The sequence below is a fragment of the Protopterus annectens genome, chromosome 14.part0, assembly GCF_019279795.1.
Source record: "Protopterus annectens isolate FY-2018-M chromosome 14.part0, PAN1.0, whole genome shotgun sequence".
Taxonomy (NCBI): Eukaryota; Metazoa; Chordata; order Ceratodontiformes; family Protopteridae; genus Protopterus; species Protopterus annectens.
This window is the reverse complement of record NC_056748.1, coordinates 1,144,476,716-1,144,491,139: the sequence shown is the minus strand read 5'-3', so window position 1 is coordinate 1,144,491,139 and position 14,424 is coordinate 1,144,476,716. Positions and strand designations below refer to the sequence as shown.

At 41.7% G+C, this 14,424-nt stretch overlaps 1 protein-coding gene across 1 annotated transcript in view; it reads left to right on the top strand.

Annotated features, from left to right (window-relative positions):
- Positions 1-14,424, top strand: part of CDH23 (cadherin related 23) — a 2,508,764-nt gene that overhangs the window by 2,220,667 nt on the left and 273,673 nt on the right. The window contains exon 31 of the mRNA XM_044056944.1: positions 8,883-9,020. Within this exon, the coding sequence (XP_043912879.1) occupies positions 8,883-9,020 (138 nt within the window). The remainder of the gene's footprint in view (positions 1-8,882; positions 9,021-14,424) is intronic.

The window sequence follows — 14,424 nt, the reverse complement described above, 5'->3', positions numbered from 1 at the left end:
TCAAACTAACAATCCTGAGAACAGCTTCAATGCATTTATAAGCATCTTTTCTGAGTAATTTTTGTTCAGAAGACAGTGACAGAGAGCCTTGACAGCCTATTTATTCCTCAACTCCAGGGGTTTCTCCCCCAGCTGAGCTGAGAGTTGTTTGGGAAGCTTGTCATCCAGGCATTCGTGAGGATGGTTTCTGGCATTGCTGGCACCCTGTCAATGAGAACAGCGGTACTTACGTATTATCGCAACCAGATTTTCGCGGTTGCGGTAATACGTTTGTTGGCCCGAAAACGGATTGTGGGACTAAAAGTAAGACAAAATTTGGTGTTTTCTTTGGGTACAACGTAGTTTGTCCCAAATTAGTAGCGTAAATTAACGCTGAAATGTGAAACTTGCTTTGCGTACATCAAAATTGGTTGCACTGCTGTCTTCGTGCAGAAGTGAATTGAGGACGCATGGGAAATTATCGTTCGTTTTTACTGCGTGATGGATCACTACGAAATTGGATACTAAACTTTTTCTTGAGAAGAAGAAATCTGGAGCAACACATTTTTTTGTTAAATAACTAGTTTTATTTGACATACTGTAGGAAATAATTGAAGTTAAAGGTAATAGCAATCTAAACAATCAAACAGAGATGAAGGTCTTGATGATGGATGCTAAAGTTACGAAGAGCATTCTTGTAGTATTTGACAGAAACTGATTTTTTTGTGGGGGATAGCAGTTATTGTTGCAATGTTTTGTGGATGTTTTGCATAGTATTCATGTGGATGTCTTCCAGATGTTTTTGAGCAACATATTTGTAAATATTTTATTGCTGATTAAGGAAGCATACTTGTAGATGGTTCACTTGCTGGGTTACACTTTTTGTTTGGAGAGAAATTGTCTGCTATTGCTGTCAAGATTGCATCAAATAAGTCTTTCTTTAGTGCAAGCGGTGTTTCACGCCAGATATATTCATTTAGGTAGGAGTCCAAATGGTGACTTGCAGTGCCTCTCTGTTTTTTGTTTCTCCACTGAACAGATCCCCACATTCTCTCTATGTGTTGTGTATGCACTCCTGTGTTTGGATTTACAAAGTTGTAGCTATGGTTTACTTTTTCATGACTGAAACCAGCTTCTTCTAGTTGTTGAGTTTGATATGCCCGCCATGAATCTGAATAAATAGTAGTGCCCTGTTTAATGTATTCTTTGATTTTATTAAATAATGTTGCAGCTGTTCTATCAGGAACTTTTACAAGAAAAGTCTCTCTTGTCTCCGTACATATCCCTCCAAATACCCACTGTTGAGGGAGAATACGGCCAGCATTACTTTTACGTCTAGTAAAAAGAGTCTCGTCTATTTCCACAATACACCCTGGCCCTCTGATTTCTTTCTTGTCCTTTTTCTCCATTTCTAAGACACAGACATCACGTAAGTAGTTACTCCAGTCTAGGACTGCCTTGTCAGCCATGTCCATTTCTTCCTGACAGAAACTTATAGATGTCATCTGCTTTGCCCAACAATAAATGAAGCGGACAGCGGTGGTAAAATTAATTCTACTTTCTTCAAAGAAATTACTCACTCAGACTCCTACATGTTGGTAACATTTTTCTGTATTGCATTTCCAAAAAATCTGCTTCCCATAGTATAATGTCATTGAATGTCCAGAACAGCATTCTTTACTTGTTGATATAATGCCATATTGCTGGAAAAGTGCTACTGACTCCTTTTCTGTCTTAGGTAGATCCCACAAACGCATTGTATTTATAAAGGTTGTTTTTTGGGGTTAGTTCACTACCACTGAATATCTACATAGATCGTCTTTACTAATATGAAGTATAACCACAACATTTACAGGCTCACAGCTGGGGATATGGAACGTGTATTACACATAGCGGCTGTGTAAAATGTATTTACAGTGACAAGATGTTGGAAAACAGCATAGCTTGAAATAAGCTCTCATTCCTTTAAATTTACAATGTTTTTGCTACCTAAACAATGTTTTTAGATGAAGTTGACATTGTCAGTGTGATTTTGCATACATTTCTTTTTACATTTCCGCATTGGGAAGCAAACGCTATTATCGCGAAAATCTGGTTGCGATAATACGTAAGTGGGCGGCACAGTGGTGCAGCGGTTAACGTTGTCGCCTCACAGCAAGAGGTTCTCCAGTTCGATTCTCGGCTGGGGTGCCTTCTGTGTGGAGTTTGCATGTTCTCCCTGTGTTCGCGTGGGTTTCCTCCGGGTACTCCGGTTTCCTCCCACATTCCAAAGACATGCATCTGGAGCATTTCTCCCCGGGCCTCCGCTGAAAACAGGCTCTGTGGAACCTAGTCGGACATTCCCGGTCAACAAATGTTAAATAAAATAAATAAAATAAAATAAGTACCAGAGCAGCTGATTGGCCTAAGACCACCTTTCCTGAGTGGGGAGAACAAATAATTTATATCACTATGGAGGCTCAGCATGCTGTTCCCATGTGAATGCTCATCCCCCCCCCCCCCCCCCAGGAAATGCAGACCCATCTTCACCTGCCAGCGCCATCGACTGCTAACTGAAATTACACAGCCTGGGATTTAGCCAAGGCATTATCCCTTTACCCATGCATAAGCAAGAGTGATCATCACATATTTTTCCTATAATTCCTTAGACATCTGTTTTACCTTCCTCATCACCTCCAGGTCAAGCTGCAACCAAACAAGTAAGGTTAACCAACCAGTTAAACTCACTTTCCGTCTCAGTCTCCAAAATCACCTCTTTGCTGTTTTCATCATGTTTTATGCTTTTATTACACTTGTAATGAAATACTACAGTAATAATATCAACCTTATCTAGACTTCTGAACTTTATCGCCCAATTATTTATAAGACATGGAGTTACCACGGGAGGTAACCAACCCTTGAAACTCTACATGATTGCTTTAATGTGTAAACTTCTTTAAGATAGGTAGATAACACTAAACATAGGTATTTTTAATTGTGTTTCTACATTTATTTCAGTTTATAGTCTTTATGTTTAGCTCACTTCTGAAGTAATTTTTGGAATCTGCCGGTGATGCTTTGTGAAGTGCATCATTAGTCTTGAAGCCATTGCAGAAAAAGTCTCGGAGAACCCTTTGGACATTCACTTAAGTATTTCAGCATTTCTAGAAGCATCTTGGTCAGTGACTTTTGATCTCACACAAGTCCTTTTAAGACATACTCATTTTGAGCAAATGTCTCCCATTTCTCTTCAACAATTAGCATCTGCGTTTTAAACAACACATGATTTTAGCTTAGTTCACGTTTCTTCAAAGCAGTTGCTACAGGCTATTTCTTAATCCAACTGCTGAATTTCCTACCTTCCTTTCCTACTGAAAGAGGTCTATAATATTTATTATCGTAAACGATTTATCTTGATTAGTTCTTTTCTAACATGTTTCTGACTTTCAGAGGTCCGCAGCAATGTTAAATGCAAATCTATGTAACAATCAATGTTAATACCCTACAAGTAATTTCATGCTTGCAGTCTGACCTGCTTCTCAGCTAGACCACGTTACTGCTTGCAGTTGAAACTGAGAGTAACTTGCTGAAATTATTGTTGTTCTAACAGCTCTTGAACTCCTTGTTGTTATACTGAAGACCATTAGCTGATAAAACCATCACCTGATGGCCGTACTTGAACCATACAACTTTCACTGTACTTAACAGTATTTGTTAGCTTTATGACCACTGAAAACATTAATAATATTTAACACTTAGGAACTGCATATTTTTGTGATACTGAAATAAATCCATGCCATTAATACCCCATGGTCTTTTCTGAACTAAGACAGCATAGCTCCTATTGAATAATTATTGTTCTATTTTTGTAGTGTCCCTTGTCCAAAGATATCCCCGTCTCTTAACACCAGACTATGCCCAACTGAGAGTTGTACATTTCTTGTTAACATTTCTTTGCTTATACCTAATTAGTCAATTTCAGCTTATGTGCTTTAAACAAGTATACCATCTATATCATCATTTCTTTATGAATGCTCTCTTTGTTTAATATTATTAATATTCTGTATTGACAAAATACTGATGGCAAATTCTTTAAGCATTTGCATCTCTGGATCTTTTTCAGTACATTTCTGAAACCATTTTTACTGTTCTATTACGGCTAATTGTGTTGTAACCCAGATACATTTCAGCTCTTCTCCAAGGAGATCTTCCTGCTGCTGTGGCAAGTGTGAAAAACTCGGCACTATACATCCTTTTTGATAACTGTAAGAAATGATAATACTATACTCTACCGTAATTAGCTGGAATGAGACTGAGGACAAAAGTCTTTATTTGTTAATTACCCAAACTCATGCTGAACAGGTGCCCGTCTTTCCTTTATGGACCGAGTCTTTTGCACTTTTTAGAACGAATTCTCCAAACACTGTAGTTTGTTCAGTAAGGCTTTATTAGATGTTTACAATATCCAAATACTGTTTTCATTAACAGTACTGATAAACAATTAGTGTTCAAAGTTACTGCACGTCATATTCTGATTATCCTGAACAACATAAACTAACATAGCCTTTATTTGACCTGTTTTCTATACTCGGGCTCAAGTGCCTGTATTGTAGCTTAATCATTCTGCCAGGTTAAACTCAATAATCTTAGCTGAACTGCTATCCTGAACACAACATATTATATTGTTTCAGTCCAGCAATTTTCCTTATTTACTTTTTCTAACCTTGGTCTCAGGCTTTGTCTAAGGAACATTCTGTAGCTTGCAAGATTGCATCTTTCCCTTGAGAAAAGTACATTCTGTGTATCTGTATTTTTTTACACACTTTATGCTTATCTTTCCTTTCTATTAAACTGTGTCTCATGCTTGATCAGCAAGGTTATTTTTCTTCCTGCTCAACTGTCTTTTATGCATAAATGAAACACAATTTAGTTTACCCTTTAGCCAGTCTAATGTCTAATAACTACTTTAAAATGGATGTCCCTAATCCAACAATAACCATCTGAAATAATAAAGGGATGGGTTCAAGTGGAATGATTACATTGACAGGTTCAGGTGCTGTTAATGTACCTTTTGAGAGTTTTCTTGAATTCTTGGACATAGGTGCTATTTCTGAGGGTCATGAGAAACTTGTTCCTTGAAAGACCAGGAAAGTAGCTGTAGATATTCTGTCCAATTTATATTTTAGGTTTGTGAATCTGTAAGAGACATTGGTCAGGGTTTCTGAGGGATCTAGGGGGCTTTTAGAAGAGAAGACAAGTGAGGAGATGCTACGGTAGGAGGAGGGCTTGTTCAGGATAGAATGGATAATGCGAACTTGTGTAAATAAGACTTGGTTAGGAAACTCTAACCAGCTGAGTGTCTGAGAGCGTGACAGTGGTATTTTAGAAGGCAGATTACCTGCAAATCTAGCAACTTTATTGTAGGTAATTTCGAGTTTGGAAAGTAGTGAGGACAGCACATTAGTTACGATTTGCAAGCTGTACAGGAGGTTGGGGGCACGGTATGCTTGCAGCTACTTTGGCTTCTGCTGTTATGTCCTCATTTCTTCATCTGTCCCACAGTGTGCATCCTACCACACTTCTCAGGCACATCATTTCCATCAACTCTAGCTTCTTCATCCGCTCTGCCTTTACTGCCCAGGTTTCGGTACCATACAGTAGTGCTGATCGCACCACTGTTTTGAGCACCTTAGTTTCAGCTTCTTTGGCGTTCTTCTGTCATAGATTACACCTGAGACACAGTGCCATTTGGCTGCAGCCCCTCTGATTCTAGCTTTGACCTCTTCATTCTGACTTCCCTTCTCGTCAACCACCCCTCCCAGATAATTGAAGCTATTTTCCTGTTCCACCATCTTCCCTTCTGTCTCAGTTCTCAGCATCATTTGATTTCCTCAATTTGCTGCCATTAGTGCTCTGTTATCCATGCTTAGTTTCATCTTATGTGCCTTCAGTTTTGCATTCCATTCTCCTATACTTTGCTGAAGTTCCTGCTCAGAGCCTGCCTGTAATGACACATTGTCTGCATACAGCAATTTTGTTGATCTGTCCCCTCTATCCTGTTTGCTAATGTAGTCCATCCCCAGTATGAACAGCAGTGGTCTCAGAGCTGAACTGTGGTGCACACCTACTCCCACTGGGAACACTTCTGTGAGACAGAACACTGTTCGTACTTGAGTCACTGGGACCTTGTTCATTGCCTGCACTAATTCTACCAATGTTTCTGGGACTTGAACCACCATAGTTACTGCCCAGATGAGCTTTCTTTGGACCTTGTCATATGCTTTCTCCATGTCTAGGAATACCTAGTAGGATGTTTTCCTTATCTCTAGCTTCTTCTCAACTATCTGTTTCACTGCAAACATCAGGTCAGTTATGTTGCATCCTAATCTGAATCCAAACTGCTCATCTCCCCTCTTACATGCTACTGTTCTACATTTTTGTTTACCAATCATCTTTTCCACAACTTTCATGCAATGTGATAGGAGCTTGCTGACTCTGTACTGCTCATAGTTGTGGATGTTCTCTTTGTTCTTGTACACTGACACGGGTATGCTTATTTTCCATTCATCTCGGATAGGCCTTTCTCTCCACAGTGTTATCAGTGCCCTCAGGAGCTATTTATCTCCTGTCTTACACAGCATCTTTATCATATCTGCTGTGACCTCATCTGAGCCTGCTGCTTTCCTTGAATTTATTTTCCTTCGTGTCATTCTTACTTCTTCTAGAGGGCGCTCTTCTTCTTCTCTCATTGTAGACTGTTTCAGGGCAGTACAGCTTCTGTGGGTTTTTTTTTTTCATTTAGAAGCTGTTGTAAATACTCCTTCCATCTGCCTTTGATGTCCTGTTGAGTAGGTTTTTTGCTGGCATCCCTTATGAAGGGTGTCTGACTGTCTTCTTTATCTTTCTGTATTTGCCTTGCAACCTGATACAGTTTTATGCCACCTACTGAATCACTTTCCAGAAGTTGGTAGTGTACCTCCAGTGCCCTATTCTTGGCTATTGCAACTCCTTTCTTAGCTTTTTTGTTAGCCAACCAGTATTCCTTCAAAGCCTGGTCAGTCTTTTCTCTCTCCCACTTTTTCCTACATTCCTTTCTTTTGTTGACTTCCTGGACTTTCCACCACTGCCACCTTTCTTTATATACCTTGTTTCCATATCTGGCTTGGCACATCTCTGTTCTGTAGTTCTCACACATGCTGTTTTGAGGTGTTTCCATTCTTCTTCATCTCCACCTATTTCCTCCTCTTCTTGGAGTACTAGAGCCCTCAGTAAGTCCTTGAACTGTTGTTCTTTATCTCTGGTCAACTTCCAGCTCTTCAACCTGGTCTCTCTTACTCTCAGAGCCTTCTCTGATCAGTTCTTCCAGTTGATTGTGGCAACCAGTAGTTTATGCTCTGGGCCAACTGTTTCATTGGGGATGACTTTATAATCACTGATTCTACCTCAGTGCCCTTTCTTTACCAGGATGAAGTCAACCTGAGTTGTATGTTGGCCTCTCTTGTATGTGATCATGTGACTCTCTGTCTCTCTCTTTTTCTGAACCATGTGTTGACTACTATCAAGCCATTTGTCAGATGCAAGTCTAGAATGGCCTCTCCTCCTCTATTCCTTTTGCCCCACCCATGTGGAACCAGGCAGTCCTCATATCCTGTTCTGTCTGTCCCGATATGTGCATTCAAGACTCTTTATCAACAGCAGTCATGTTATCCTGCTTTATCTAGTAGGTCCTACAACTTCTGTCTAAATGCACTATTTTCCTCACTGTTACAACCCTGCTGTGAGGCATAGGCTGAGAGTATGAATACTTCCCTAGCTTTACACTGGAGTCTGATTTCCATGAGTTTGTCATTAATTCTGATGATATTCCTCACTGCCTTCTGAAGCCTGTCTCACCACAATTCCCACAACATTTCTAGCCTGTCCCTCACATGAGAGTAGACTCTGGATCCCAAGACAAGTAGCTCTGCTGCATTGCCCTTCCATCTTATTTCTTGGATACATCAGATGTCCAGCCTCCTTCATATCATCATGTCATCCATTTCCAAGATGTGTCCTGTCAGTGAGTCTACATTGTGTACCAATTCTCAGTTCATGTTTGGCAGGTTGATTGGTTTTATGTCCCGCTTTCACTAAACAGTGCTATCCCAGGTAACCCAGGCAGAGCAACTAAACACCGGCCAGTCAGTAGCTTATTGACCCAGGGCTGCTGAACTTTATAGCAGGTCCACACTGGCCAATAGGGGCACATATACCCCTCTGACCATTAGCATGGTTCCCTGGCATAGGTCAGAATAGGCTGGGTCCTCAACCTACTAATCACCAGTAACTGCCCATGCCCATTTTGGTGTCATTAATCAACATGACTGAATCACCTAGAGCCTTACTTCATACCATTGAGTGGCTAGCCCTGCCATGGCATGCAGTCTGTGGTCTGTGTTCCGCTATCTTGAGGATACTGCATATCACAGTAGATGCCAAAAGAGGTTGGTCTGTACAACTCTTCCCACTATAGAGCACCATGTAGAGTCTGTGCTGCTGCTCACAGCTGCATTCATTGGTGAGTCTGAGATGGAAACACTCAGCGTGTTTTTGGAGGTGGGAGGAACCCCACAGAGACACAGGGAGAACATGCAAATTCCAAATAGGCATTGGTCAGAGGTCAGGATTGAACCTTGTGCATGGGAGGCAAAGGCCTTAACCATTATGCCAGCTAGCTATCTTTTCTTGTTAGTTTTGCCAGCTTTAAACAGATAAAATTAATGCTGTACCACATAATGTATGATAAGTATTCCCAAGAAGGTAATTTTTTACACAATTGCTGAAATGCAGTCAGTGGTTGAAATAGAGTGATATAAAAAAGATTCACACAGCCTCTCTTTTTTTCTGAATAACTAGCTTTATTTATTCAATCTTTCTAATTTCAGGTAACTGTATTTGAAGATATTCCTCTTGGAACAAGTATACTGCAGGTCCGTGCTACTGATGCTGACTCTGGAAACTTTGCAGTGATTCAGTACAGCCTGGTTGATGGTGAGGGTCGATTTGGCATCAATCCAACTACAGTAAGTATGTCTTAACTGAATATAGTTACAAAGAAAAAACATGCATATATTTCTGAATCAGACACAAGAAGGAGAGATCTATGCAACGGGTATTCACAAATTCACCCAAGCTTGACTAACCTAGCCTTCCTTGTGAGAGGAGGTGCAGTCTAAGGGTATGTTTTGGCAATACATAAATAGTCGTAAGACTTGGTTACCTTGCATTTCCTATAACTACTGTGACTGATGTAATGCAGCTTTAAGCATGATATAAAGGCCAAGATCTGCATGAATTAATATCACCAAGGAGTATAAACTTTATTTCAGAGGTCTAAGCATACAGTTGTGTGGGTGTGTTAGTTAAGACTCTCGGGGTTGAAGGATGGATGTGTATACGCCTATCAAGATTTAATCACAAGCCAGTTACTGTCATAGGGGTTGTAGATTGGTAGATTGGATAGGTTTCCACAATAAACAGTGAACGATAAAAAATGAACAGTTTGTTTGACAAGTAAAAACACTTCCCCTCCAACTCAAGGACTCGATTAGTCCTTTCAGTGTAAGGTGTTCTGCTAAAAATCAAGATTGACTAATTTGTTTTATTGATGGCAGCGGTGGTGCAGCGGTTAGCATTGTCACCTCACAGCAAGAGGCTCTCTGGTTCGATTAATGCCTGGAGCACCTTGTGTGCGGAGTCTGTATGTCCTCCCCATGGTCAAGTGATGTTTAAAGATATGCAGGCAGGTGCATGCATGAATGGGTGTGCCTTCTTTGAAGGTTGGGTGCCGGGCTGGCAACTCGGCACCGTAAAAATCCACTGCCAATCATAAGCGGACCGGTGATCCACTGTGCTGACCCCTAACTGGGAAAAGCCGAAAGACATTGTTACAATGGTGCTGAATTTGGGTCCTTACATCACATGACCTCCCAGGTGAGAGCCCTTAGGCCCATTCATTTCTCCCAGGTGAGAGCCCTTAGGCCCATTCATCCCCCCCCCCCCAGGTGAGAGCCCTTAGGCACATCTATTCCTTCCAGTTGAGAGCCCAAAAAAACATTCATTTTGTATATGTGGGAGCCCATAGATCCATTCATTCTGTCTAGGTGAGAGCCCATTGTCCCATTCATTCTTCCTAGGTGACAGCCCTTAGGCCCACTCATTCCTCCCAAGGGACAGCTGTTAGGCGTACTCATTCCTCACAAGGGACAGCCCTTAGGTGCATTTGTTCCTCCCAGGTGAAAGTCCTGTGGGCTACTCATTCCTTCCAAGGGACAGCCCAAAGACCCACTCATTCCTTGCAGTCAAGACCCCATTGACCCATTCTTTCTTCCCAGGTGAGATCACATAGGCCCATTCTTTTCTCCCAGGTGACAGCCCATTGGCCCATTCATTCCTCCCAGGTGAGAGCCCATTGGCTCATTCATTCATCCCAGGTGAGAGCCCATTGGCCCATTCATTCTTCCCAGGTAAGATCCCGTAGGTTCATTCATTTTCCTTAGAGGTGAATGTTGAGTGCCAGTAGTCGTTCTCTCATCTACTGTGTGAGGAGAGCCTTTTCTATTTCTGCAGCTATGATCTCATGCCACCATATGACTTCAACAAATTCATGTATGATAGGCACATACATGCTTCAATACAAGAAGCTTTTGTTCCATGGTGCTATGTACTACAGGGCAAGTGTGGAAATCAAAGACCTCTCTGTGGACCAGTTGCTGTCCCTTCCTCTGGGAAGGGAAAGGTAATCATCTGCCACTCAATCTCATCACCCATGCCTAGCTCCCTCCACCATCTAGACTTCTAGTCAAGGCTGTTTGTGTATGTGAGTATTTGTTTGTGTTTGTTTGTGTGCATGCATGCGTGCGTATTGTCACTGGCATCTCAGAAGCCAACACAACTAGATGGGAGGTCCTGATTTTTAGTCTGAAATTTTTATTTTCGCTATTTCCAGTACTCATGTGGACAATTTATAGGTTTTTATTTGGTGTGTGTAGTAGGTGATTTTGTAAAGATCCTTATGGAAGAAAATTTTAATGAGGATTATAGCTAAACCAAAATTGTTTAATGTCTGCAAAGGTGAAGGCTTAAGTTTAGGTAAATTGAATACAGTAACATTTCAATGCTGTTTATGTTGTCTGTATGTCAGGTTTAGAAAATTGGAGTTGTATAGCCAGTAAGTCAGACTGCAGGTTGATTTCACCAAGAGATTAAAGGTTGCTACTAGCATGGAGTGATGTGTACATTGTGCTTGGTGCATGTATTCCTAAGTGTAGTACAGATAAAGGAACAGAAGATTTAATCTTTTATGTGGAAAAGTCATTAATAACAGGATAGTAATTATGAGTGCTACTGATTGTTTAAATATTTGGTTCCCTAACCCAATGAATATCAAGCCGTTCCCTTTAGGTGTCCTACTAAAATGCTAATTTCTTTCAGAGGCAAGATTCCACCAGCCAGCTCATTGGGGGACACAAATCAAACACTGAGAGTGTTGTCATCATCAGGTATAGGAGTTGTGGCTTTTTTAGTTATCCACCTAATTCCCTTTCCTTGACACATGGGTTGACATTTGCTGTGCTCGACTCAGAAGACACATGCATATTTCAAACATACTTACCCCTCGGCATGTAACACAAGCGCTTGTACAAACACAGTGGTCAGGTTCCTCTCAACTGACAAGCTACAGCTTATAACAGTCCATCCTATTCCACATCCACAGTGCCAACTCCTCTATCAACTGATCTTATGTCAAACCGAGGTCACTGGTGAAAAAATGAGGCTTTCTCCCTGTTTGTAACTAACCTGGCCAGCTACTGATGGATTTTACACATTTGTTTTTGTTAATATTTTGACCCCAATACCCCTGCTCATCAGACATTCATCTCAAACTGGTTCATTCTTTCTCCCTGAATCAAAACATCCTAGCATACAAGGAGAAAGAGGCAAAATGAAAGAATTGCTACCACGATCCAATTGGAGGCCAAGAGATTTTTTTAATGCTTCTAACATTTCCAATTGCACAAACACCATAACGTGCCAGCTTCTTTGGCTCATTTTCTGAAATGCTGTCAGCTCTTTGGAGGGAACAAAATCTCTCAAAACTCTATTCCAGGAAGTATACTTGCATACATTCCAACAGAAGGTGCTCCTTCAGCAGAATATTGCCAAGTCCTTTGTGCAGGATGTGCAAGCTAGCATCAGCTGCTCAAGCCCATTCCTTAATAACTGGCTCCTCCACTCCCTAGGCTTCTAACTCCTGTCAAGGGAGTAGGAGCAAAATTTGTGTTCATTGGTTCATATGTGTGTACTAGGATAATGGCCCTGGAGCCTTTACAAGCCTAGCCTAAAAAAATTGCCCAGGCACCATGCCACCCAATGTTAGTTCACAGTGCCCCTATCCAGTAGGGCAACTGGAGTGATTCCTTGGGTGAACTTTCTGTTACCCATCCACTCATCAAGATTTCTCTTGAAGAGGGCCAGCGAGGTGCTCTGCTTGACATGAATGGTAAGCTTATTCCAGAGTATGGGCAGTCTTTGGGAGATGAATATGTCCCTCCAGCATGCTCTGTTAATTGTGGTAATGAGGTTGTGATCGCTGGAGCATGTGGTGTGGAGGGATTGAGATTTCTTTAGATGTAGCATTTCAAGTAGGGCTGGGTTGGACATGGCTTTGTAAGTCAAGCAGAGATCTTCTCTAAGTAGATGATAAGAGACTGAGAACAGCTGAAGTTTCTTGAGTCTGTCCATGTAGAACATGTGTTTATGGCCTAGGATCCTTTTTGTGAGGTACTTTTGTGGCCTCTCCAGCTGTTGTAGGTGTCTGGTCAGGTACATGCCAAAATGGGGTGTTATGTTCAATGATTGGTCTAATGAAGGATGAGTAGAGAGGGGTGATGACCTCTTTCTTCCTGGATGGTAACCTTTGGTTATAAGATCTGCCACGTAAAAGAACTTTCTGACCACAGTGGCAATGTGGTAGTTAGTCAAAGGAGAGATGGCTGTCAACCTGGGTGCCCAGAACTCTTATGGCCCCTTCAGTGTTCAGTAGGCTCCCATCAACGTGGTAATTCATGGAAACTGAGTTTTTTTCCAAAGGGGATGACAACAAATTTTTTGACATTAAGCTTCAGGCCATGGTTCCGACACCAGTCATTGGTCTCAGAGAGGCCCTTTTGTAGGATGTCTGCATCACTTAGGGAGTTGATAATGACTCCTAGTGTGCAGTCATCAGTGCACTTGGCCAGCCAGAGTCCTTCTGTGTTGGCCTGGACTTCTGAGAAGTAGATGCCAAACAGGAGAGGGCTCAGGACCAAGCCCTATGGGACTCTACTCGTGACTTGTCAACAGTCTCACTTTGAATCCTCAACTTTCACTCTGTGGGTCCTGTCTTTGAGCCAATTTGCAACCCATCTAGTGATGTAAGGATTGATGCCTAGTTTGGTGAGTTTATCTATGATACTTGAGTGGGGAATGGTATCAAAGGCCTTGGCCAGGTCGAGGTAGGCTGTATGTACTGGCTTACCCTCATCCACAGCCTTGGTGACTGTCTCAAAGAAGTCAACCTGGTTCAGCAGGCAGGATCTCTCCTTGACAAAACCAAACTATGTGGGGTCAAGAGTTTGGAGATTACCTATATCTTTGTTAAGCAGGTCCATGATGATGGGCTCCATAGCTTTGCATACCAGACTTGTCAGGCTAATGGGGCAGTAGTTCCCAGGGCCTATAGTTGCTCCCCCTTTATGGAGTGGGATGACTGTAGCAGTGTTCCATTCATTAGGGGACATAGCCTGAGGTAAGGCTGTGATTGAACAGGGCACAAAGATGCGATGCCATATCGTTTTGTAGCTCGTAGCACGCAGCCAGGGATATTATAAGGTCCCATGGATGCTGTATTCTTGGCTTTGGACAATGCAGCTTTTACCTGTGCCACAGAAATGGTGCATACCAAGCTTTCTTCTGGCATTGTGATAGGACCCTTGAGGGGAGGGGTAAAGTTGGCACTGAATCTGTTGGCCAGTATGTTGATTATATCTGTCGGCTCAGTATAGAAGGTGCCATTGTGCAATAACTCAGAACAAATATGGGTATTGCCTTGGAGGTTTATAGTATAGCTATAGAAGGTTTTGTGGTTGTTTTTGGTGTTAGCTACAATTCTTCCTTCACAGCTGGCTTTAGAGGATTTGATACGGGATCTCAAGCTTTTCGTTAAGACTGATAAGGGAGGTTTTCCAGTCTTGTGACTTCATTTTTTTCTGCAACAGTTTCTTCCTTCTGTTGTAGAGTTTATTGATGGCTGGGGACCACCAGATTGGCTTCCTTTTTTTGGAGGAGAACGGCTTAGTTCTATTTGGTATGGCAAGGTCCATGCATTTGTGTACGTGCTTGTACAGTGCATTGGTGTATGATTTGGCAGTCATGCGGCTATTTTCC